Here is a 27,813-nt window from a genome sequence, read left to right on the forward strand (position 1 = left end):
TGATTCCTATGAGAGCGCCAAAAATATCCGAGCACTGGCTCAACTATTTCTGTCAGCTCCAAAGAAGTGAATGGAGCGATGGCTATGCTTGCGCGGTGCACTTCCCATTAATTTCAATGGGACTTCCAAAAATAGCTGAGCGCGTCGCTCGGCTATTTTCAGTGCTCCCATAGGTATAAATGGGTGGTGTGCCCTCAGGGACTTTGCAGGCTCCGTTTGAAGTATAGGTGCACGTTCCACAGGTAGGACCCACAACTATCAGACATCCTAATGATATGCCCCCAATGTCTGAGACGGGAATATCCTTTTAATGCTTCTGTTTTCACATTGTTGTTTCTTTGGTATTTGTTATATGGCACAAAATACAGCATGCCAATAAAAAAATACTGCTAAATTTCTCAGAATAATAAAAGCCGTAAGTTCTACTAAAAAAAGAGCCATTTGAGAGCCAAAAGAGCCAGTTTTTTTTGGTGACCTGAGCCAGGATCACTAAAAAGAATCAAAATACCCACTAAAGGACTGATGACGCAAATGCTGCGGAAAAGGAGTCCAAACAACAGGGAGCATATTACCCCAGACATTTGTCCAGTTTGCATCCCCACTCCCCCAAATTCTAGCCCTGCACTAAAAATAAATATACTATAGTTTTCAAATATCAAGGTGTCTACTGTAAAAAAAAAAGTCTCTGGAGCACCCAGGTACTCCACTTGTCCCTGCTTTCTGGTGCCTCTCAGCAAGCCTGAATGAGCCCTCAACGAATCACTGGTTGAGTGGTTGAGGTGGGTCAAAGCATTGGTCAATAGTGGGCTGAGCAATAATTTGTTGAGAGGGACCAGGAAGCAGAGATCAGCAGAGGACTGAGAAGCTCTCGAAGGGAGGGAGGGAGGGAGGGAGGGGGGGCATCGAGTGATCGGTACTGCGAGTATTGTTTATTTTGATGCTTCACAGCAATCTCAGCTTATTTTTAAGAAATGGACAACCCCTTTATGCCATTTTTCTTGATTTCCTTAATAAATGTAGTGGATTTTGTTTTACAAGCTTTTATTAAGAAAGTCTGCAGATATTAAATTTGTATAACAATATTTTTAGTTACTTATTACATATATGTATTGCAAAACACTCTAATTTCATCAGCATCAAGCTACATAGACATATGATAGTAGAGTATAATTCTGAAGCACTCACTGAAAGCTTTTTTTCTTTAGGTGCAAAAACATAATATTTGTGTTTTGGGAAAAATAAATTCAGTTTAAGAATTTGCATTTAAAGACAAGCAGGAATGGACAGTACAGGAGGCATTTTAAGAGTAATAATGTGTAAGTAAGCTGTGCAGCTCGAATGATCGTAGTCCTAATATGGACACCACCTGCAAAATTTAAGATAGAGTTTTTAGCAAAAATACACAAAATTATTTAGTTTCATACAAAATATGGAAAAAAATGTATAAAACATAATTTAATAAGTGAGTACTTTGTGGTGCGTCTCTTGATGATCCACAGTTAAACAGTTATGTTATAATATAGACATAAACAGCTATAATGAATATGGAAATCATAATGCAAAGAATCAAATTCAGACCACTACATGGTGCCTCGAATAGGTAACAGAAGGTAACTCCATTTTAGAAAACTCATACAGTATTTCCACTTCTCCATCTCCAGTAGGTAATATTTTCAAAAGCTAAGATGGCCCCACCTGTAATTGACCTTATTCCCTGTTACCTTTTTTCCTTATACCTTGTTATACAGCCTTCCTACTCATTGGTCCATTTGTTTTTTTTATTTCTAGAAAGCAAACTGCATTGTCCATAGTGATATAGCAATGGGAAATGTATTTCAACCATGTGCTCATTGTTCCCACACAATTCCTTACCCTGATTTATTAAATCCTACTGTACAGATTCATTTGAATGGTAGTTGAACGGCCACTGCACATCATTTACTTGGACAATTTAACTCTGTGTTCCCTTAGATGTCCTCATTTGCCATTATTAATTCTATGCCTCACCTCACTCATGATTTTTATTGTATTAGGTCTCATGCACACAAACATATTTTTGTTCCTTGTCTGTTTTTTTTGTGGCCCATATGCGGAACCATTCTCTGCAATGGGGTGTGCGTATGTCCGCATGGCTTTTCCGCAAAAAAAAAAAAAGAATATGTCCTATTATTGTCTGCACGCTGTCGTTATCCGTGTTTTACGGATCTAAAATTTGCAGACTGCAAAACACCCAACTGTCATGTGCCAGAGCCCTAAAGGAAATGTTTTTGCTGAACTGAAATTTTTAAACATACCCTGTTAAGAAAGTAATTCGGAAGCTAGATTTAAAATAAATATTGCTTACCTGCAAAATTAGTACAATTACCATTTTTTGTCTTGTCCGACTCTGTATCTTTAAAAATGGCTGTGAAACAGAATCATAGTGTCATCTAAGTAAATATATTATATAACACATTTTATTATTTTATAACAATCATTTTTATTAAAATGTAAAAAAAAAGTAGAAGGTGCTGTATACAATTTATTAAAGAATAAATAGGTCATACTGCATGTGTGTTTTCTGTGTGTTGAAGGGTCTGAGCAGAAACCTAATTCTTCCACAGCTGAAATCATAGCACATTGGTTACTGTAGAAATTGAAGTTTGTAATTGAAATGCTGAAAGCAATTTTCATAACGCATAGCCACTCTATCGTTATTTCAATGTCAGACTGTGGTTCCGTGGGCCCACCAGAGGGAATGGTTCTGAGGGACCAGGCTCCATCCGTACAGAATATGTGCATGTCCATCTTTCATTTCAAATCTTTATTGTTATCATTCCATGCTAAGGATATATCACCCAATCAGAAATAGACAATAATGACAAGATATTTGCTCTAAAGTCCTGTAGACAATTATTCCTCTACATATATTGTCACATTTAAGAATTAAGTATGACTTGTACCTACTGAAAAAACAAAACATTTATTTATAAATTATAGGAATATAATAGTATAAATTTACCTGTATCATACTCTACTTCTTCCCATGTTCTTAGATTTCCCTCGTGTTGATACTTGCATTTATATATTTTACCTATGCCAGGTTTTTTAATTGTAATCCAGCTGTACAATGAGGACAAGTCACTGGATGCATTCTTAATAATTTCACCTTGTTCGGATTCCAGCACCTCATTGCCTCCATCTGCTCTCCACACCACATTAATTACATCAGGGAAGAAATTCTGAAGGCTGCATAGTAAAATTGCAGATCCTGTATCCTTCACAATTTCCTTAGATGTGCCTAAGATAGTCACATCTGGTTTTCTTGCCTTCTGATCTGAAAAAAAAAAAGGGTTTTACATTAAGAAATGAATTGGTAAGTTTTGAACCATTGCTCCAATTTAAGGAATTGTATTTCATATACTCACATAACTCATGTTTTACCACATTAAATATGTATCTATTCATCTAAATATTTTAGATATATGACATTTAAAAATGTATACTAGAGTGTTCTAGCTTGTAGATCCAGTCTAGCTTAAATATGTAACAAAGAGAAAAACATAATAAAACCCTAGTTTGAACATTCTCATACTTCTACTAGGAAACAGTGACTTCTAATCTGCTTGTATGGAATGCTTGATTCCTTATAGTTCAGGCTATAATCAATAAGCAAAAGAAGAAAACAAGTTTGGGAACTGAATAGATAGAAGCAAATTGACAAAAACTGCTTTCCTCACTATTTTTGGAAAACATTTAGTCTTTGCAGCAGTATCCTTCATACCATCTTCTGTCATTGTAATTGTTGGTCACAATAAAACTGCATTCCATTGTCTCCATGGTACAAGTTGTTCTGTAGAATACTGTCATCCCCCTGAAACACGTCGATTGATATTGGTTCTCTGTGCTTAGTCACCGCTACCTCTGTTCAATAAACTATACACCCAGGGTTCAACATATTGCAGAAACACCCATTCCCTCTGTGCTCACACTGCAGGAGGATAAACACCTTTACAAGTGTTTAAAAAGTAAGTTTATTCTAATCACATAATAAAACCCAAAAGCCAGAGTTTTCTGTGTTTATCCTCCTCCAGTGTGAACACAGAAGGAATCTGTGTTTTGGTGACTAGTTAAACCCATGGAGTATAGTTTGTTGCAGTCAGTGTTATCAATGACTAATGACACTACAGTATATCACCCAACCTGCTCCAGATAGCGGATGGTAAACTACAGAAAAACCAAGGAGACAGTGGAATGCTGTTTTATTGTGACCAACAATTACGATGACAGAAGTACATTGCTGCAAATGCTACCTGTACATCAGGAACACTGTGTTCTGAAATACTACAGGGCACTAATCCTGTCTAATATTTAGACAGTCTAAATTTAGGTTAGACTTAAAAAATAGGCCAAATTTATCATGCTGGATGATAAATTTGGTGTATTTTTACATTTCTGTTGAACTGTACACTACCTGTTGTTTTGGCGCAATTTTGACACACGTTGACACATCTTAAGCTACACCCTTTTTCCAGCTACACCCTTTTTCCACATCTATTTCTATTTAAACTACACCATTTGTTAACCGATGCACAAAAAAAGCTTAAAACACATTATAAATGTGATTCAAAGCATTTACTCAGTTTTTTTTTATTGTAAATTATGGCAGAATTCTGACACATATATCTTAGCAAATCTCCTCTATATATATTCTATATGCATTCTAGAATCAGTGAGGCAATCACTCTTTCAAATACCCTATGGGTTATGACCCTATGACAAAGGTAAAATAAAATTAAGTTGAGTAAAAATTATAATAATTAATGACTCATCTCCTCCCAAAAATAAAATAAACATGTCTTTTTAAATAAAAGATTGTTTCATTTTTTCAAAAATAGATCACCATAAAAAAATATACATTTGGTACTGCCACAGCCGCGATAAAATAAACTTTTTGTTTTTGTCACCTGGTAAAAAGCAAAATCAGAAAAATTTCAGTTTTTTTCATTCTCCCCAAAGAATATAATAAAATGAATGAATATATGTACCATAAAATAGTACTAATAAAAACTCCAACCTGAGCTATGAAATCAAAGCTCTCATATATTTGCATCAATGGAAATTTTTAAAAGTTATGGGTCTCAAAATGAGTTGACACAAAAAGTAATACAATTAAAAAAAAAAACTATACTTATTAAATAAATCTGTAAATTATATGTACCACAAAATGTTACCACTAAAAAATACAACTTGCCATCTAATGTTTGCCAGTTATAGTCACCTAGGGTGACAAAAAAAGTAAAGAATGTTCAAAGAATGCCCCTTTTTAAAAAAAATCAAAATAAATGAACAATTAAAAAAAATCTAGGTATCACCGCATCAAAAAACACCTATACTATTCAAATATAACAACATTTATACCATACAGCGAATGGTGTAGTAGAAAAAATTCATAAAAAGTTATCAAAAAGTCGCACACTTCAAAATAGTATCACTTTGTAAGTACAGATGACCCTGCAAAAAATTAACCCTCATATATCTCTGTACACATAACTACAAAAAAGTTATAGGGGTCAGAATATGGTATTGAAAAGAAAAAAATATATTTTTTCAAGGTTTTTTCAGTATTAAAATGCAAGAAAAACTATACAAGTGTGGTATTGTTATAATCATACTGACCTGGAGAATGGAGGTAACAGGTGAATTTTACTGTATAGGGTATGCCGTAAAAAAAGAAAATAAATAAAACTGTGGAAGAATTGAGTTTTTTTTTCCAATTCCACTCCATTTGGATTTTTTTTTCCAGTTCCCAACTACATCATATACAATATTAAATGGGGTCATTAAAAAATCGTAAGGTCCTCTAAGGATTAAGTTACATTGATGGAAAAATAATATGGCCCTTGGAATATAACAATGGGAAAAAAATAAAACAAAAAACTTGGTACTTAAGGTGCAAAATATGCCGATTCTTAAGGTGTTAAATGTTACCCTTGAGAATAACCTAAATAACACTTCCTTCAAATAATAATATTATCAATTCTGCCATTTAAAAGAGGTTCTACATTACTCACTGAACAAATTATTATATTGAAATATTTAAAGTGGTTCCAAATTATAGTTTGTTGCTCAGAATAATATAATATTACTCAATAATAATCAGCCTAACAGTTTCATAAGCTGATTATTATTAAATGTCATAAACTATTGAATTGTTAACTGGGTTCCCAGTCTTTATCAATAAAGTTTCTCATGAACATGTTGGATACCAGGACATAATGGCTAATGATATACTTTAATAAAAAACTAATTCCAGCATTTTCAAAAATTGTCCGAATACAAAGTAAAATTACAAAACGTTTTTGCAACCATCGCAAAAAATCTGAAGATCATTTGTTGGCTTTTTTTCATTGAGATTACTGTAATCCTGCAATTTTACTGCCACCAGTGGTAAAACTGATCTTTAGAAAGTAAAAACATTTAACTGAATCTATCAAATAAAGTGTATAAGCGGAAGAAAACCAAATTAGTGTTCTGCAATTACAAACTCATGTCCTTCATAGAACCAATCTGGTTTTAAATATGTATTGTGCAACATATATATAGATATATGTATATATATATCTATATATATATATACACAAAATGTTAATATTTTAATTAGCTCATGCTAATTGTGGAACGACGCCCATAATTGTCAAATAGCACCTGCACATGCATTAGTTTCAAATAACATGTATGACCCGACAAGTACAGATGCTATCCCATGATTAGCGATGATCCGCATGGAGATTCCGCTGCCAGGGCCGCATCACTGCGGGTAGCCTGATACATATTTTAATTTATTACTAATACTAAGGCAAATTATCATTATCTTGTTTTTTTTTTTTACTATTTATTAATTTTCACAATACTGGTGTTAATCGGATCCATATTTGTCACCAGGAATGAGGAGATAAAATGATCCTGCTACTAGGTAGAAAATATATGTATTTTTTTTATTTGACTTAGTACATTTAGTAATCAGACTGCTGTGTTATGAAAAAAGTATATAGAGATGACAGAATTAAGAATTATATTATTCTAATTTGTCACACATGGCTTTATTATTTATGTGTACAATTTTTTATGAATGTGATATCAGTAAGACAATGAAACCTGTGAAAGTGTGACCTGAGTGTAATCACTATACTTACCAATCACCAAAAGTTTTGTGCCTATTCCAAATTTCTTCATGTTGGCGTCCTTACACAGTGATAATTTTCTTAGCAAAAAACTGAGGGGTGTTATTGTATAAAATAGAAGGAAGTCTGGTACATAAAATCTAAAGCTAGGGTTTTTGATAACTTTTAGTCGCATTATGTTTAATGCAATTATACGATATATTCAGGAATATAAAATAATTCATTAATTAGAGGTTACTAATGCTGAGAGCAAAAGTGATTTCAATTTAGCTTTACAGTATATTTCACATTTTACTTTTACTTTATATTTCAACTTGTCAATTCAAATTTAACAATGGAAAATCAATCATGTTCAATTAAAACGCTCACGTGCTTATATTAGCCTAGGTCAGTAACAGCTAAAATGTAATAAATATAGATACAGCGTAAAATTAATTTATTCCAGCATTAACAGGACTTAATAGGCACTTTGCATTAAACACTATATACGTTATATATTTGTCATAGAAAACTATATTACTAATTGTTGACTAATTATGACAAATTTTCATGTTAGATAATCTATAAGATAAAGTGCTAACACAAAATTAATTGTTATTAGACATTCTTTCTTCATAGATGCCTCATAATCTGTTTTTATTAGGCAATCTTCTGTTTCTTAACAGATTTATGTTATGTTGACAGGCTAGCGGAATTTAAGGAGTATTGAATTACATTTATTTTGCTGCACAATTTTTTTTTCATTGGTGAATTTGCAAGGCATTTGTAACAATTTAATGCTTTAAAGCAATGATTCAAAATTTGTTTTATTGATTGATAGTTATTTATAAACAATAAAAACAAGTTTATGAGCTGAAATTAACAAATACAATCTTCACAACAATCACAGTAAATCAATAAATGGGAGAAAAAAAAGAAACAAAGGAAAATAAACAAATTCTACACCATGCGTGATGGAATTGTACCAATTATAATGATACCAAGCCATATCAACATATTTACTGTTAAAACTATCCATATTAAAACGCTAAAGCTTAACTGGTGATATAAAGTATTGATAGTACCATGTTCGACAAAATAAATATATAAATAAAAGTATTTCTTTTACAAATTATATAAATCTATCACATTCACAATGTAATAAAACTAATATAATTAGTTAAATAAAATGTATTGAAAATTGGTGGTGACATATACAAATTAGTTACCTGAATTTTATCTAGCAAAATCATGTAAACCTCTTTCATCTCTGGAAATATATATAGCTTATTAGTTTTATAGCTGCAGTATGCATTGAGTAGTAAGTTTAATCAAGTACATACCTGTTATGATGAGCTAAGTGCCACTGCCAAATGATCCAATGATCCAGTCAGACAACGATCACGGTGCAATTATCCTCTACAAAAACCTCCAGGTAAGACTTCAATGCCTCGCCAAATATTCTATTTTTAACTTTAAAAAGTCAGTTTTCATATTCTAAACTGCTAAACACCCTTCCTGCTTATCGTGCAGGTGCAGCAGAAACTGAAAGAATATGGACAGAAACATAACTAAGGTTCAAATACAAGCCAAGAATTATGATGCAACATTAATTTTTTTTAATTTTTTTATTTTTAGCTTTTGTGGCTTTTCATTGCCACTATGATCTTTAAGGGGGCCTTCACACATTTCTGTGAAAACAAATCCGTTCCATTTATTTAAATAGAGTTGGCGGCAAGCCCATAGATTTCTATAAGCACCTATTAAAGGGAACCTGTCACCTGGATTTTGGGTATAGAGCTGAGGACATGGGTTGTTAGATGGCCGCTAGCGCATCCGCAATATCCAGTCCCCATAGCTCTCTGTGCTTTAATTGTGTAAAAAGACCGATTTTATACATATGCAAATTAACCTGAGATGAGTCAGAGCTTGAAATTATGACTCTTCTCTGGTCACACAAGTAAGATATGACTCTTTTAAGTTAATTTGCATAAAAGGCGAGAAGTACAAAAATGCATAATACTTATTGAATTCGTCTGCAAATGAAATTAAAAGTGTAATTTATATAGTGCTATCAAAGAATTCTTCAGGGGATTTTTCCTGAATCAAGTTTTACTTTTATTTGTTATTCGTCTTTATTCATATGTCGGTGTCCTTTTCCATGTGTGAAAAAAACATTCCACTTGTCAACCATGACAATATCTATGTTGTGTCCATTTTGGTTCCATTTTTTTTTTTTTTTGTGCTTTGTGTCCCAATCACTTTTGGTGCCATAATGGCCTCCATTAAATCCAGGGAATGGAGCTACCAACATGCATGCCAAGCCCACTCTATACCTCTCCTGGTGTTAAAAGGCTTTCAATGAGTACAGGGAGAGCAGGCTACAGCTTTATACTTACACTAATTAAAATCAGCCTATAGGGCAGACAGGCTGGTCAGGAGTGCAAGACCAACTGGAGTCAGCCACACCTCCAACTCAGTACAACTGCAAGAAAGAAGGGGTCAGTCAGCACATCCCAATGCGCAGGTGCACGCTGCCATGGCTAGAAACACGAAAAAATAAAAATACAATGCAGCAGTATACTGCAAACTAAATAAAGTACAATAATGCCATAAAAAAATATTCTGGTACTAATGCTACGCTTATTTTGTAAATTTGAGATACTTGGCAAATACATTTTCTACAAAATTATTTGGGTCCGTCTGCCAAATAAGTCCGTCGGCTTCGTTGTTCGTACTTTAAATAAAGCTTGTTGAAAGGCTGCAGCATAGCTAATCAACAAGCGATTAAGCTGTGAGCACCTGAAAGCCATCACAGTCATACCTTGTATTGGCATCTCTGTGATTGGCCGGCGCACCATGTGACCATGCATGCATAAATGCTGGATCACATGGGGCGCCACCATTCTGCTCTGACTAGTGTAAGGACAGGACGTTTTAGTTTTAAAAAGTGTGCTGGTGACCTACACTCACCTAAAGAATTATTAGGAACACCTGTTCTATTTCTCATTAATGCAATTATCTAGTCAACCAATCACATTTGCTTCAATGCATTTAGGGGTGTGGTCCTGGTCAAGACAATCTCCTGAACTCCAAACTGAATGTCAGAATGGGAAAGAAAGGTGATTTAAGCAATTTTGAGCGTGGCATGGTTGTTGGTGCCAGATGAGACGGTCTGAGTATTTCACAATCTGCTCAGTTACTGGGATTTTCACGCACAACCATTTCTAGGGTTTACAAAGAATGGTGTGAAAAGGGAAAAACATCCAGTATGCGGCAGTCCTGTGGGCAAAAATGCCTTTTGGATGCTAGAGGTCAGAGGAGAATGGGCCGACTGATTCAAGCTGATAGAAGTGCAACGTTGACTGAAATAACCACTCGTTACAACCGAGGTATGCAGCAAAGCATTTGTGAAGCCACAACACGCACAACCTTGAGGCGGATGGGCTACAACAGCAGAAGACCCCACCGGGTACCACTCATCTCCACTACAAATAGGAAAAAGAGGCTACAATTTGCATGAGCTCACCAAAATTGGACTGTTGAAGACTGGAAAAATGTTGCCTGGTCTGATGAGTCTCGATTTCTGTTGAGACATTCAAATGGTAGAGTCCGAATTTGGCGTAAACAGAATGAGAACATGTATCCATCCTCTGATGGCTACTTCCAACAGGATAATGCACCATGTCACAAAGCTAGAATCATTTCAAATTGGTTTCTTGAACATGACAATGAGTTCACTGTACTAAAATGGCCCCCACAGTCACCAGATCTCAACCCAATAGAGCATCTTTGGGATGTGGTGGAACGGGAGCTTCGTGCCCTGGATGTGCATCCCCTTAAATCTCCATCAACTGCAAGATGCTATCCTATCGATATGGGCCAACATTTCTAAAGAATGCTATTAGCACCTTGTTGAATCAATGCCAAGTAGAATTAAGGCAGTTCTGAAGGCAAAAGGGGATCCAACACTGTATTAGTATGGTGTTCCTAATAATTCTTTAGGTGAGTGTATAGTTATTATTGATGGGTGCAATACAGCTCCTTTGCACCAGTGAGCCAGAAATACCATACTTAATCATGCTGTTCAGTGTGAGGGTGACCTGTTGGCATTTTTCTTTTGGTGTAATCCTACTCCTTTGCAGCAGTGACAGGGAAGTATAATAGTTAATCAGTCTGGTAATTGTGTGGGTGAGACATACCTATTTTTTTGGGAGAAAAAAGGGAATATACAATAGTTATTCAGCCAGTTAATTGAGTCGGTGTGACCTACCTTTTTTTGTGGTTTAAAATACACTGTACTTGATACTGTCAAAGGGATATATAATAGTTTTTCAGCTGGTTAATTGGGTCAGTGTGTTTTCTTTTTTTTTTTTTTTGTGGTTTAAAATACATTGTACTTGCCACCGTAAAAGGGATATATAATAGTTATTCAGCTGTTTAATTGGGTAGGTGTGTCCTACCTTTTTTCTTTCCAAACACCTCGTCTGTCAAGAAATTTTGTGGGTGACTGTAACAAAATGAGGAGAGCATCAACTAGGGGCCGTGGCCATGGTGTTGCTGGTGGTGGTGGTGGTGGAGCTCCTGCTGCAGGGAGAGGATGTTGTCGATCTGTGCCAGCTACATGCCCAAATGAAACACCTTCCTCTAGTGCACGCAGGCGACAGGACGTTATGTGACATTTTGTAGGCCCGAATACCACTCTTAGAATGGTGAGGCCAGAACAAGTACAGGCAGTAATAGATTGGATGGCTGAGAGTGCCTTCAGTTCCTTCACATTGTCTTCCACCCGTACACTACTGAAATCGCAAAGTTGGCACTGGTGGCCCATGGGCATCCGTCTTCCACCTCACCCCTCACACATCAGCCAAGCAGTCTGAGTCCCAAGTCATGCAGCAGTCACTTATGCTTTTTGATGACTCTGCTGGCGGGATTTTCTTGGACAATCCACCTAGCCCTGCCCCAGAAGTGACAGAGATTGAGTGCACTGATGCCCAACCGCTTATGTTTGAGGATAAAGACATGGGACAACCACCGCAGCATGTCTCTGATGACGAAACACAGGTGTCAACTGCTGGGGCTTTCTGCAGTGTGCAGACCGGCCAGGAGGGCAGGGGTGAGGAGTGGGTGGAAGATGATGGGGAGGATGATGAGGTCCTAGACCTCACATGGCATCCAGGTCATGCCAGTGACGTTTGCAGTTCAAAGGAAGAAGAGGGGGGCACGCAGCACCAGCCAGGAGCAGGGTGCAAAAGCAGAGTGGCTATCCCCCAGCCCAACGCACCAAGAGACATAGCACACCAAAGCCGGTGCAAAGGAGTTTCCTGGCATGGCAGTTCTTCAAGCAGTTTGCACACTGTGTTGTCAGAGCCTGAAGCAAGGCCTAAATGTTCTCAACCTGAGCACCACCTGCATGATCCGGCATCTAACCGCAAAGCACGAGCTGCAGTTAAGTAGACACCTCAAAAACCACAAAAGTTCAGAGGCTCCTCCTGCTCCCTCTTCTGCTGTGGTCTTGGCCTCTTCCTCCCTCTCTGGAGCGACAGGGTCACCTGTCACCCCCGCAAACAGAGGATGTCCAGCCACACCACCACCACTGTCAACCAGCATGTCCACACTGTTTCATGGAAGTGTTCAATTGTCCATCCCACAAACACTGGAGAGAAAGAGGAAGTACCCACCCACCCACCCACCCATGAGCCCTGACCCCGAATGCCAGCATTTAAAAACTGCTGATCTTTGAAATGCTGCCATTCTGGCTGGTGGAGACGGACAAATAAAAAAATGTAATGATGGCAGCTGTCCCACAGTATGTGGTTCCCAGCCGCCACTACTTTTCAAGGTGGGCTATCCCTGCCCTGCACGAACAAGTGGCAGAAAAAATCTGTGGCATGGTCCACATAACCACCGACAAGTGGACCAGTATGTGCGGGCAGGGAAGTTATTTCTCCCTAACTGCCCAATGCGTAACTGTAGTGGCGGCTGGGCCTGAGGTGGACAGCAGTTTGGCATATGTCCTACCGCCACCGAGGATTGCTGGACATTTCTCGGTGCTTCCTGTTGCCTGTTGCCTCCTCCTTCTACTCCGCTTCCTCCTCTGGTTCCTCCTCTACTGAATCCTCATCACGTAAGTGAAACACCTGCACCACCAACTTCAGCATAGCCAGGGGGAAATGATAGCAGGCTGTTCTGAAACTCATATGTTTGGGGGAAGACCCCCCACCACGCAGGAGCTGTGGGAAGGCATGGAAGAACAGACCAATACGTGGTTTATGCCACTGAGCCTCAAGCCCGCCATGGTGGTGTGTGACAACAGGCAAAATCTTATAGGAGCTCTGGGGCTAGCCGGTTGGACGCATATCCCTTGCCTGGTGCATGTGCTAAACTTGGTGGTGCAGAGGTGGCTCAAGGATTAAACCGATCTGTCAGAGCTGCTGCAGAAAGTGAGAGCCATCTGTGCGGTCTTTTGGCTTTCTCATCCTGCTGCAGCCTAACTTCAGCCTTCCCATTCACCGCCTCATATGCGATGTACCCACAAGGCGTAACTCCACCTTGCACATGCTGGAGAGACTGTGAGAGCAGCAGCAGGTGATAGTGGAGTTTCAGCTGCAGCACGCATGGGCGAGTCGCTCTGCAGAACAGCAACATTTCACCACCAACAATTGGGCCTCCATGCGAGACTTGTGGGCCTTGTTGTGCTGTTTCTAGTACTCCACCAACATGACCAGCGGTGATGACGCCATCATAAATCTTACTATCCCACTTCTATGTCTCCTTGATAAAACGCTTCAGGCGCTGATGGATCAGGATGTGGCACAGGAGGAAGAAGAGGTGGAACAGGGATCATCCCTACAGTTATCAGAGATATAGAGGATACAGACAATACATCTCCCTCTGAGGACAGCTTGTCGTTGCCTCTGGGCAGCCTGGCACACATGAGCGACCACATGCTGCAGTGCCTGCGCAACGACTTCTGAGTTGCCCACATTCTAACGGGTGCTAATTACTGGGTGGCCACCCTGCTGGATCCCTGCTACAACGACAGCATGCCGTCCTTACTTCCGTCACTGGAGCGTGAACGGAAGATACACAAGTACAAATGAACGCTGGTAGAGGCGCTACCCATGGTGTTCATACCTGACAGCGGGGGCTCAGTGGAAGCACGAGGAGGAGAGGGCAGAGGAGGAGGAAGTCGCCAATGCAGCAGGGGCAGCGTCGGCACCTCAGAAGGGATAGTTGGCATGGCCGAAATGTGGAAAAGCTTTGTCTGCACGCCACAATATACAGCACCACCATCTGATACTGACCATCTTAGCAGAAGGCAGCGTTTCAGCAACATGGTGGAACAGTATGGGTCTGCCCCGTTTAACTTCTGGGTCTCCAAATTGGGCACATGGCCTGAGCTTGTCCTTTATGCCTTGGAGGTGCTGGCCTGCCCTGCGGCAAGTGTATTGTCCAAACATGTGTTTAGCACAGCAGGGGGGTGATTACAGACAGGCACATCCGCCTGTCCACAGCCAACGTGTACAAGCTCACGTTCATTAAAATAAACAAAGCATGGATCCCACGGGACTTGTCCATATTGTACCTTGGCCAGAATAGAGAGGTATACCAGCCGCACCCAGCCATTGTTATACACCAGCATGGTTTGTGCATTCCCTTTGATATTTCCCAATGTTTTGGGGCCTCCACAAACACAAACAAAAAAAAACAAAACAAAAATTTGTTTTAATTTAAAATAACTTTAACTAAATAAATAAGGTTAGTGACCTCCTCCACATTCACCGCCACGTCCGCCTACTCCGTCTGCACTGCCACGTCTGCCTCCTCCACTGGGACCTCTGCCTCCAGGCTCAAGATTGTTATGTCTTATATTGGCAGATTAAACAAGTATACTGAGCGCACCTAGCCATTGTTGGACTCCCAATGTTTGGTGGTCGATAGTTACCAACCTTTCCCCCTTCCAAAGAAAAATTAAGAATACTAATAAGACGACCCATTTTGAATCTAGAGTATGGGAGAGGAATTTTTTCTGTGTAGCATGTCTGTGAAAATCATGATTTAAAAAAAAAATTAGGAACACCCCCTTCATCTGTCTTAACTGTTGTAGGAGAGGAAATTCTTCTGTGGAGTGTGACTGTGAAAGTCATGAATTAAAAAAAAATTCATCCTTCTTAACTGTTGTAGGAGAAGAAATTTTTCTGTGCAGTGTGTCTGTGACACTCTGGAAATTTTTTTAAAATTTAGAACAGCCCTTTGGCATCCGTCTTACTGTAGTAGGAGAAAAATTATTTTAATATATAGTCCCCAGGTAGGGGACGTGTGAGATCTATAACTGAGACAAATTTTTTACCCAGTCTTAACCAAGGACATACAAGCACCAAACTGTCACGCCGTGGCTCTTAGCAACCGGACACAGACTTGACGGACACATGGGAAAAAAAACAGAAAGTGTTGGCTTCCTCCCTGCCTCTGCTGCCTCTTCCACCTACACCGCCATGTCCACAGCCTCCTCAACTTCCTACTCCATTTGGACCTTTTTTAGAGCCATTTTAGTGCCCCAAAGTTTGGGTCCCCATTGACTTCAATGAGGTTCGCTGTTTGGGGTCAAGTTCGGGTCAAGTTCGGAACCCAAATCAAACTTTGAAACAAACTTTGGCAACACGCCCGAACCCAGACATCCAGCGGTCCGCTCATCCCTACTTAAGGGGACTATATATATAAGTGAAAAAATAAAAAATAAAATTCAAAAATATGACAATAAAAACATAAAATAAAAAATTCCCATTTGCCATTTCTTGTCCCTGCACAAAAAAGCATATGCATTCCAAAATGGTATCATTTAAAACTATAGATCGTCCTGAAAAAAATTAGTCCTCACACAACTTTGTAGACATAAATTTAAACAAGTTGGGATCAGTTGGGATAAAAATCATATTTCAAAGTTAATATTTTTAAGTATTAAAACAGTCAAAATGATACAAACAAGGTATTGTGGTAATTGTACTGACCCAGAGAATGAAAGGGATAGGTCAGTCTTACCGAATAAGGAATACTGTAAAAATGAAATGCACAAATCTATGTTGGAATTGGGTTTTTGTTTTGTTTTTTCAATTCCACCCGACTTCGATTTTTTTTTTCAGCTTCCCACTACATTATATGCAATATAAATGGTGCCATTATAAAGTACAACAAAACCACAAAAAACAAGCCTTTATATAGCTTGTGAATGGAAAAATACAAAAGTCGTGGCTTCGGGAAAGCTAGGAGTAAAAATTAAAACTGCAAAAATGGAAAATCGCTCTGTCCTCAAGGGATTAAAGTGAATCTCTAATCATGAAATTCTCTAATAAGCTTGGCACAATGGCTTGTAGGACTAGCTCAGCTGAATGTAATAATACATTTTACTTAGCGATCTGTTTGTCACGAGTTGGAGGTCCCAGGAGAGACCACCGCGTCGTCAAGCAATAAACGGAAATCAGGTACAGACACATAAGAGTTTATTGCACAAACAAAAACATGGAAGGCAGCACAGACAAAACAAGAGCTCTATGTACCGTCAGCACAGTGGGAGAAAACCCCCACTGCGCCACTGTCTAGTAATACTCCAGAGGGGCATAACTAAGCAACTCCTGGTTTTCACTAGAGCCCTAGATGGTAGGGTTAGACTTTGCCGCAGGAAGTTGCCAGGGTCCACTCTGGAGCGTGAACTAGACAGTGACAGCAGGGACGAATGGACAACAGGTACCAGAAGGTACCGACGGCACATAGGCAAACATAACAGACAGGTAAATACAAAACAGGGCAAATAATAACACAAGCAAGAGTTCATGCAAGGGAGCAGGAGTGGCAATGAGCAGAGAAGGACTTGCTCCACCAGTAGTAAACTGCATGGCCTTGTCATGCCACTCTGCTGCAAAGGCTTGCTGAACACAGACATATGAATACAAAACAGGGCAATTAATAATACAAGCAGGAGTTCACGCAAGGGAGCAGGAGTGGCAATGAGCAGAGAAGGACTTGCTCCACCAGTAGTAAACTGCATGGCCTTGTCATGCCACTCTGCTGCAAAGGCTTGCTGAACACAGACATCAGAATAAACACAAAGTAACTAAAACATAACTGGCAGAACAGAAACAAGCAGGAGTTCACGCAAGGGAGCAGGAGTGGCAATGAGCAGAGAAGAACTTGCTCCACCAGTAGTAAACTGCATGGCCTTGTCATGCCACTCTGCTGCAAAGGCTTGCTGAACACAGACATATGAATTCACACAAAGTACTTAAAACATAACAGGCAGAACAGATAACAGAAAGACAGCAAAGAGGACGGGAAAGGACGTAAATGAACAAGTAGGGAAACCCACAGAGCACAGACAGACACGGATCCCATGGGTCAGCAGCATGGGAGAAAGAGTACAAACCAGGAGCAGGACAGGACAAGACAACACACACCAGGAGAGCTGAAACAGAACTGAGGAAACCTCAGCCTTATATACAGGTTCCATGGGTGCAGCAGAGAGACCACACCCATGGAGCAGACAGAGGATTAACTCCTAATAAGCACACAGGGGAGTTAACCCATAAAGAACCACAAATGACACAGGAACGGAACTTCAGCGAGGAGCGCCGAACAAGCAATGACGGAAGGTCCCAGCCAGAGATAGTGGCTGTGACACTGTTGCTTCATTCAAGTATGTTTAATCAATACACAAGTCACTGTGTGCATACTTGCTCCTCCTACTTCATCTGTCAGCCCTTCCGTCCATTTCATGGTTAACAGGGCCTGATGAGAAACCTGGCCCTGACAATCAAGAAGGAAAGGGAGGGGCTGGCAGTGGAAGCAGAAGGAGCAAGGGTTCCATTGAGTGGATTGGACTTTTTCTTGGTGGTGCACGTAAATGCTCATTTGCATTATTCTCCATAATGAAGCAATTGATTAATAAATGAAAGATATCATTACATTAAGCTCAACCAGAACTACAAGGCATTGTGCTTGGTTTAATAGTGAATCAGGGTCAGTAGTGGGTTAAAGGGTTGTCCTATTTGAATATTTATGGCATATTTACAGGATGTTTGATAGGTGCAGACCACCTCTGGGACTCAATTCTATGTCAAAAACCTGGAATAAACAGGAAGCCACACTAGCATTGCTTTTTCCATGTACTGCTGTGGGACTTACTTGAATTTTGCATGCTTGCTCAGTTATTTTTGAAAGTCCCATAGAAATGAAAGTAGATAGCCACACATGTTTGAACATCTTTGTTCCCAGCAGTGTATGATGGGGCCCTGTTTGCTTTATTTTAAAATAAATATAACCATTTGCTTTATTACCTTACACATTCTAGTACATGCCTTGTACACAGTCTCTGCAAAAGCAGAATATGTGGAATTAATAAAAATATCTTAACTATAAAAATTGTTTTTTATGCGGTGCATTCAATTCTTGCTTCAGCTGTTGAATTACCTGACATACTGCTCTGTAGTCCTTAGACTATTTGTACAGACTTCCTGTGGTTTTGTAGCAGTGTGTGCAGGAACCAGAGATCCAGACTGCACAATCATAGTGCCATCGTCTTCATGAGTTATTTGATTAATGTACAATATGTAATTTTTCCCAAACTGACTGGCTGTATACTTTTCTTTGTTAATCCCATATTTATAAGTATGTCTGTTACTCCACATATATAAAATCCTCTCCAATACTTTGTTTGATTTCTGTAGATATTAATGAACTTAGGTTGATGGACTGACCTTAACGTTGCCTGCTTGTTTTCCTAGAGAAATCACTCTATGTTCTATATATCTGTACAAGTGAGTCAATGATTATAGATCATAAGTGAATCACCTCCTCTGGGAATTCTTAGAGCCATTGTAAACAGGCAATACTATGTAATAATATAAAGATTATAATCTAGAAATATATAATTGATATGTATTATACTGTATGGAACTAGAAGATAATTACAAACACTTGTTATAAAGAAAAAGGTAAAACTGATGGATCTAACATTGTCTCATGTCTTAATAAATGTTTGCCCTAAGAACAGTCAATGCAATTAGCTGTGTCTATTTCACACTGTACAGTGACACCAGTTCCTGTCTAAGGTATCAGCCTACTATACAGATGCTTTCATTGACATGATGGTACAAACGGCAACATGTGTCGCATGACATGAAAATCACAATGTTGCATTGACTGTCAATTAGTTGTGATGTGATAAGCAACATGCTGGGAATGTGACACGACAGTCGCAGATAATCAATCCAAGGCTATTGGATTTCGGCCCCAGATCGCAGGTCACCCACGACTTTACCATCATAGACCACAATGCAAGTTACCTGCGACTGTAACTTGTTTGTGACTTTTCTGCAATTTACTCGTCAAAGTGAAGACAGGACAGCAGCACTTGTTAGTCGATTTCTGTGTAAAATGGCGCTCGCAGTGCCAGGCCCCAACCTGAGGGCCCCTTTGGTAGCCAAAACAATAGATGAAAAACCGCAGCACTCCCAGTCTTGAATCTATTTTTGTGTTTATTAACACAGAAAAAAATAGCAAAGATAAAGATTTTGCTGTCGAAACGTTACTATTTTTTTCGGTGTTAATAAACACAAAATTGGATTCAAGACTGGGAGTGCTGCGGTTTTTCATAAATTTTTCTGCAATTTAGCTATATTCTTGAAGCTCAATCACAGATCTAAAATAGTTGTCCAACATCAAGTTGCAGACAAGTCACATAAATGTTTTTGGTTTTGCTGCTTTTTGGGCTGCATAGCCTATATCAGAATATAACATGTTCCTTTATCCTGGTTTCACACATAGGGGGAGATTAATCAAGACTGTTGTAAAGAAAAACTGATTTAATTGCCCATATCAGAGAAGCTCTGAAAAATGAAAGGTGGAATCTGATTGGTTGCTATGGGCAACTAAACCATTTTTCTTTACACAAGTTTTGATAAATCTCTCCCATAAATTTTTTGCCCCCGTGGCTGTGCCAGAGACTTGTCTGTAGAATGTGCGATCAAAACAAATAATTGTGAGTCAACACAAATTCCAGTAGACTCACCAGGAAAGTGTGGTGGGCTGGATCGCCAGTGGCAGAGTTGGACAAGAAGAACTTAGCGGCAGCTATCCTATCGCTATGGGAAATATTGGAGTAAAGTGACTCAACATCACATGTAACCATCAAGGTGCCAGGCGGCAGAACGATGTCTTTTAATTCCTGTATAAGATGCATGGAGTCACGGATATATGATTTCAGGCACAAAACAAAAGGCCCTTTTCCGAAACTGATCCAGTTTTTTCTTAAACGTGATGGTGGGATCTGATGGAATAGGGGTGTAAAAAGTTCTATTACCCAATTGACATTTGGCTTCGTTCAAATACATCCCCATATCCCACAATACCACGTTCCCACCTTTATCCGCTTCTTTAATTACAAAGGATTTGTTTTGTTGTAATTGTCGAATAATATTGAACTCTATTGCAGCCATGTTCCTACCCCTGATCAGGGCCGGCGCCACCAGTAAGCGATCTAATCAGTCGCCTAGGGCGCCATTTAGCAGGGGGCGCCCGTTGCGGTTTAAAGAAAAAACAAAAAACGTTGGTTATATAAGATCGGGCGGCCGCCGCTCTAAAGAATCTCCGGCCGCCGGCTCAGTGCTGCGCAGCCTGCCTGCACCTGCTGTCTCTGTGTCTGCTGTGTGCTGTTGTTAATGTAGCATGGCCGAGCTCTGTTCGGTCCGCGGTACAGGAGCTTTTGTTTCCTGTACCCGGCCGGACTGACAGGAAGTGCTCACTTAGTGTGCACTTCCTGTCAGTCCGGCCGGGTACTGAAACAAAAGCTCCTGTCCTGTACCGCGGACCGAACAGAGCTCGGCCACGCTACACTAGAGGTGGGGGGGAGTAAATGAGACTGACAAGGGAGGGGGGAGTAAATGAGAGTGACAAGGGGGGGGAGTAAATGAGACTGACAAGGGGGGGGAGTAAATGAGAGTGACGGGGGGGAGTAAATGAGAGTGACGGGGGAGTAAATGAGAGTGACAAGGGGGGGAAGGAAATGAGAGTGACAAAGGGGGAAGGAAATGAGAGTGACAAGGGAGGGGGGGAAGAGAGTGACAAGGGAGGGGGGGAAGAGAGTGACAAGGGAGGAAATGAGAGTGACAAGGGGGGGAAGCAAATGAGAGTGACAAGTGGGGAAGGAAAGGAGAGTGACAAGGGGGGGAAGCAAATGAGAGTGACAAGGGGGGGAAGTAAATGAGAGTGGAGGGGGGGAAATGAGAGTGACAAGGGAGGGGGGAATGAGAGTGACAAGGGGGGGGGAAGAGAGTGACAAGGGAGGGGGGAAGAGAGTGACAAGGGAGGGGGGGAAGAGAGTGACAAGGGAGGGGGGGAAGAGAGTGACAAGGGAGGGAGGGGAGAGAAGAGAGTGACAAGGGAGGGAGGGGGGAGAAGAGAATGACAAGGGAGTCCCCAGAGCCAGACCAAGAGCCAGACTGCAGCCAGAGACCAGATCATCTTATTGTCCTGGTGGTAAGTAGACAATGCAATATGTTTATTATTTAATTGTTTAGTTATTAATACTACATTGGAAACTAATTTACCTCACATTTAGGGTCCATTCACACATCCGTGTGTGTTTTGCGGATCCACAAAACACGGACAGCGGCAATATGCGTTCCGCATTTTGCGGACCGCACATTGCCGGCACTAAGAGAATATGCCTATTCTTGTCCGCTATTGCGGACAAGAATAGGACATGTTATATTTTTTTCAGGATCGGAATTGCGGATCCGGGTCCGCAATTCCGGATCGGGGCCGCACGTCGTGCGGCCCCATAGAAATGTATGGGTCTGCAATTCTATTCCGCAAAAAGAGACAGCTACAAGAATCTTGATTAACCCTAAGGGAAACAGCAGTTCTTTTAATTTAAAGCTGAGAAAGGGGTGGAACATATGTGATGTCATGATATGGGCAGATCATCTGATAAGGGGGGGGGGGGCGGCAACTTTTATCTTGCCTAGGGCGGCAAAAATCCTCGCACCGGCCCTGCCCCTGATGGTGTTGTTCGTCAATTTCCAGACCTCTTGTAGGACTGCTTGAAAGAATAAGTTGATATTGGGGAACATACTCAATGATGGCGTAATGGTGGAAGGTTTGGATAGATTAAAAGGTCTCCTACCTGTGCCAGTCTCATTTTCTCTAAGCAAGTCCACCAGGTCCAGGAAGACTCCACATTCATCCTCCGCAAGTTCCTGTAGTAGTGTAGGTTGAGCGTAAAGTAATTTGAAGCACAATTGCCTACAAAATAAATATACATCTTTTACAAACTCAAATTTGTCCAAAGTGCTCATTTGGGGAGAAGGACAATCCTTTCTGCAAAACAAATTTTTTATTCTCTTATAACACATAGGGGGAAAGATTTATAACCTGAAGTGATCCGTTTTCCTGTGGTTGTTCCACTCCTATACCCGCTTTCTGTGGAATGGTGGATGTGTGCTGTGGATGCCTGTGGATGGCTGTTGCCCTTGCGAAATTGGGGTCCCCTTTTCTGGGATTTGCGTAATCCCCTCCGAGTTCGCAGTCTTCGCTGTTTTTGGATAAAAAATCCAAATCACCATTTGTGTTAGCAGAGGTGTTAGCAGTATATTTCGTTGTTGTAACATTTGAGTGGTTGCCCTTTATGGGTGTATTACCACTATGTTTCCACCTAAAAGCCTGTTTTCTCTTAAAATCACTTCTATCCCGATGAAATTTGGATTTTTTGCCCACCATGATCTCCTTGTCAAAGTTCTCCAGTGTCTCCTTAAGTCTAGCATAGAATGTTTCAACTGGGCCACTATATTGACTCCTCATGCGGTTGGAACCCTCATCACGCTGTGACTGGGCCACTATGTTGACTCCTCATGCAGTTGCCACCCTCACCACTCTGTGACTGGGCCATTGTGTAGACTTCTTATGCAGTTGCCACCCTACCTACTCTGTGGCTGGGCCACTGTGTTGACTCCTCACGCAGTTGCTACCCTCCCCACTCTGTATCTGGGCCACTGTGTTGACTCCTCATTCGGTTGCCACTTACTACTATGTGACTCGGCCTCTATGTTGACTCCCCATGCGGGTGCCACCCTCCCTACTCTGTGACTGGGCCACTATGTTAACTCCTCATGCGGTTGCCACGCTCACCACTTTGTGACTGGGCCACTGTGTTGACTCTTCATGCAGTTGCCACCTCACCATTCTGTGACTGGGCCATTGTGTTGACTTCTCATGCAGTTGCCACCCTCCCTACTCTGTGACTGGGCCACTATGTTGACTCTTCATGCAGTTGCCACCCTCACCACTCTGTGACATGGCCACTATGTTGACTCCTCATGTGGTTGCCCCCTTCCCCACTCTGTAAAGGGCCACTATTCCAATGATGTGTCATCTCTGTTTTGGATCCACTCCTGTTTTTTTGGCCTTAGCAATACTGATGGGTTAGTGACTAAATGATGACAGTGTGAAGGCGGAGGCTAAAAGTACAGAATACATTTTTTAGGGTTGTTCGTGTGACGGATCAGAAGAAGGGAAAAATAAACAATGACACAACACAAATTTACTACTGACACCCTCTCCACTCTGTTATGGAGCCACTACTTGTATCAGCGTGTAAAAGAACAGGTTCTGTAGAAATCTATGTGAAATCAGCTGATGACTCTATAGTAAAATCTGCACGGTTCTTTATACCTGATGCTAACATTTGCAGCCAGCCAGTAGCGCAGGGGCAACACGTGAGGTGGACGGTGGACCCATCAGTTTACTCACGGTTAGCAGAAAGCCTCCCTGGGCTGGCAGCACAGTGTTGAGGTGGACAGCACGAAATCCTCCGGGGCACTCTTTGTGGTAGGGAATCATCAGCCAAGATGTTGGTTGAGGTTCCCCTTCGATGTTAGGGGGGCTTAGGGTGCTTGTTGCGGCTGAGTCCCTTGATGGTTTTTGTCGTGACGCCAGTACCGTTAATGGTGGTACAACCAATGGTGGTAATAATGAGGTAGACAGTGGAAAGATGCAACTCAGAACTTTTACTGTTGATGACTTTGGTTGCAGCAGTACAAAATACAGTCTCTGGTTGGTATTAGAGTTAATTCTGCAGATCCACTGTTTCCAGGCTTTCTTAGGCTTTGGTTTAAGCTTAGCCGGATATTTTCTGTATCAGTGTAATTTGGTGAGGTTGCCGGAGGCTATGGTATCCTTCACCTGAATATCCCAAAGGTCCTTGATGCCTGATTTGTGGCTTTTATCCTTTGAATGTATAAGTATTTTCTGTTGTCCCTTTCTGGACTAAACTTTCATCAGAGCCGAAGTGCTGGATCTGCACTCTCTCACTCTCAGCATCAGTCTACTAACCACTGATCTCCACACTTATCTCAACTGACTAACTAGGCCTGAACTAGGTATATATAAGACCTTAGTTTTATCCCCATCTAGTGGTGGGATGTATAAATTACACCTAATCTGCCTGGTAACAGGGATTTTGCAGGTAAATTAGTACAAAGTCACATAATACAGCATAATACAGTTTTTAGAGCAAAAAGTGCTTTTAAGCAGTGCCCACACACACGTAGTGGGACGCTGCACATTGATCTGTAAGGCTGAGTTTACACTTGAGTTATTTGGTCAGTTTTGGCCCCGTAACTGACCAAATAAGTGAAGTGTGAAGTGATTGATGCACAGTAACTATTTCACTACCACAGCGGACTAGCTATTCATGTTTTTTAAATGCACAATATTGCACACCGATATACAGGCTCTCTGCAGCCTGGAAAAATAGAGTATTTTTAACGCGCTTCGTCACAAATAAATTCGGATCCAATCAAACTTTTTGGGAAAATTCGACAAAGCATCTGAATTGAATTTTCGAAAACTTTGCTCATCTCTAGTAATCATGTGTATATTCACTGCTTAATTAACCCCGCCAAAAAATGGGGGAAAACATTAAAGTATTTGCTTGCAGACAGCTGCTTTTGAGGTCTGCAGTGCAGCACCTGCACTTCTGATAGCAGGCACAACCTGCCCCAGCTCCTGTCTTCTCTGCCCTGCTTGCCCCTATTCCACACAACTCACCACACAATTGTTCTTTGGAATCCTAGCCTTTCCCTTCACTCTCTCTGGCAATAAGCTTGATTGATTTCTGACTGTCCTTGAATGATTTCTAACTCACCCTGACTCCCTAAGATCGTTTTCCCAACCACCCTCATTCACAGCCCAGCACAGAATGGCATTCTGCTAGGGCACCTCCCTACCTGCTGCAGCACTGATTGGCTAATCCAGGCTGTCTGTCAGTCAAGGAAAGCCTCCCCCCACTTCCTCTCAGGGTCATGTGAGACTTCTTATTTTTTCCACCCTAGTTCTTTTTTCCCACTGTTCTTTTTTCTGCGCCATTTTAGTGAATTCGCCTGAAACGAACCTGAAAATATTCCTGTTCATCTGCCATCTAAACTGGTTTGCTCATCCTTAATCCACATGAATACAAAGACTCAAAGTTTCCAAGGAGGGCATTGCCCAGTCCAGCTATGAGACTATTGAATATACAGTGTCTATCTGATTCACTGAGGAAGGGTTTGGACATCTACATTTAATATACAGTGGCAAGCAGCACTGCGGTCCTATAGTGCTGTTGAAACTGCTGTTGAACCACAGATTCCCCTGCTTTAAGCCTCATTCACACGTCAGTGTTTCACGGACGTGTGCTGTACGTGTTCTCCACGGACAGCACGCGTCCCTATTAATTTTAATGTGTGTATTCACACATCAGTGTTTTAGCACGGTCCGTGGGTCAGTTTTTTTTTAGCACGGATGCATGCTCTATTTTGTCCATGTTCACAGATCCATCACGCCCATTATAGTCTATGGGTCCGGGAAAACCATCCGTGTTGCATCCGTGTTTCACAGATCATTAAGAAGAGATTCTTTGAAAATTATTTTTCAGCTGTTCAGTATCAGTGAAACACAGATGCAACACGGACAGTAAAAAACAGACACACGGATCCTTCACGGACAGTTTCACGGATTTGAGCACGACACGGATGTGTGAATGAGGCTTTATGCTGTGGCTTTTCATACATATTAAATACAATACAGGTTTATTTTGGCATGTGCACATCTTTTACACATGATTTGTATATTACTCCTGACATAGATTTATATCCCTGTGATATGACTGTAATCACCAATGGGCAGTAGATCAAGCTAAGGTTTTTTTTTGTTGATGAATTATTATCGGAATATCATCAGAAAAATTACAAGCGTTTATGACATGGTTTTTCAATTAATTTGCCGTTTTTTAACTAAAAAACTGCATCTGATTCGAAAACCACAGCAAAAACATATGATATTCTCAATGCGGTTTTTGAAGAGCATCTGAATACAACCTACAGTAAGTGCATATGGCAATAGCAGGACACAAAGTGGCTATAGGTCCATAGTAGAATAACTTCATAATAAAATATTCCATATGCCTCTGCATAAACCTAAAGCTATTGTGTCTCCTCATACATTGGTAGCATATTGCCACCAATGTCAGATATCTCTAGAAAGGGGCCCCCATATTGATTACATATTCTAAGGATTGGCCATCAATATTGAATACCTGGATTACCCCTTTAATACAAAACTGTGACTTTTTCCTGTGCTTTTTGATCAGTGTTTCATCCTTAAAGATGTGTCTGCTTGTGCCCTCCTTAATGCATCAGTAGTCCACGAGTACTGCTAGGCTGAAAAAGGTAAATCCAGGGAACATATGCCAACCTTCAGTGGATTCCACTGAAATCTATGCCAGTGGCACACGAGGCACACATACGCACGCATACACCTCATAAAAATTAGGAGCAACATCCAGCAGCACTGGTTTTGATAAATATTCCCTAATAAGATACAGGAAACCGGATTTTCTAAACTGGACAACCCTTTTAACCCCTTCCCAATGTCCACTGTACATGTATGGCAAGTGGCGTCCTCTAAGTTCCTGACCAGCAGATGACTGCTGCGTTAGAAAATATATGTAACGAAAAAAAGAAAAGTTGAGGGTTAATCAGATCTTATGGAAATACAGTCCAGAAGATCAGAAAAATCTAGAGGCGCCAATGGATTAGGAGAACATATTGATAGGGGGGAGAAACAGGTAAGGTGTATTGAGGATCTGGTTTGAGGGTGAAAAGGCTGCTTATGGGTTAACCATGCGGATACCAGATCGCCATGTAAAACAATTTTATACAAGAGGAACAGATGGGTTGGATGCAGTGTGTTTGTGGAATTAACCCACTGAGTACCACCTGTTTGAGATCCTACTGTAAAGCGCCAAGTCACTACCTGTTGTTAATGTCAGTTGGGGTGATAGGGCCACTAATTTAGAACCCAAAACAAAAGATCACCTCGTGGGTATGATGTAACAAAGTAGTCCTGTTTCTCTTGTATAAAAGTGTTAGAAAATAGACACCCGCTGGCTGTGTCTGTTAGAAGAGGCAACTCTTATTATAGACATTTAACCCCTCAAATGCTGTAGTCATCATTTACAGCTACAGCAGGTGAATGGTCTGAGGGTCCTCAGGCAGGGCTCAATAGAAATTTAGAAATATTACCATAGACTGTGGAATAAGTGATTCAATGATTGAAAGTCCCCTAAGGCCTCCTGCACACG

At 40.6% G+C, this 27,813-nt stretch overlaps 1 protein-coding gene across 1 annotated transcript in view; it reads right to left on the reverse strand.

The window, feature by feature from the left end:
• Positions 1-1,135: 1,135 nt before the first annotated feature.
• The window catches only part of LOC121002480, a 42,285-nt gene continuing 15,607 nt past the window's right edge, over positions 1,136-27,813 (reverse strand). Inside the window, exons 3-9 of the mRNA XM_040433932.1 lie at positions 22,321-22,439; positions 13,898-13,991; positions 8,486-8,524; positions 7,176-7,255; positions 3,002-3,316; positions 2,345-2,404; positions 1,136-1,366 (exon numbers count right to left, since the gene is read on the reverse strand). Of these exons, the coding sequence (XP_040289866.1) occupies positions 1,245-1,366; positions 2,345-2,404; positions 3,002-3,316; positions 7,176-7,255; positions 8,486-8,524; positions 13,898-13,991; positions 22,321-22,439 (829 nt within the window). The 3' untranslated portion in view covers positions 1,136-1,244. The remainder of the gene's footprint in view (positions 1,367-2,344; positions 2,405-3,001; positions 3,317-7,175; positions 7,256-8,485; positions 8,525-13,897; positions 13,992-22,320; positions 22,440-27,813) is intronic.

The sequence above is a fragment of the Bufo bufo genome, chromosome 5 (assembly GCF_905171765.1).
Source record: "Bufo bufo chromosome 5, aBufBuf1.1, whole genome shotgun sequence".
In the NCBI taxonomy this organism is placed as follows: domain Eukaryota; kingdom Metazoa; phylum Chordata; class Amphibia; order Anura; family Bufonidae; genus Bufo; species Bufo bufo.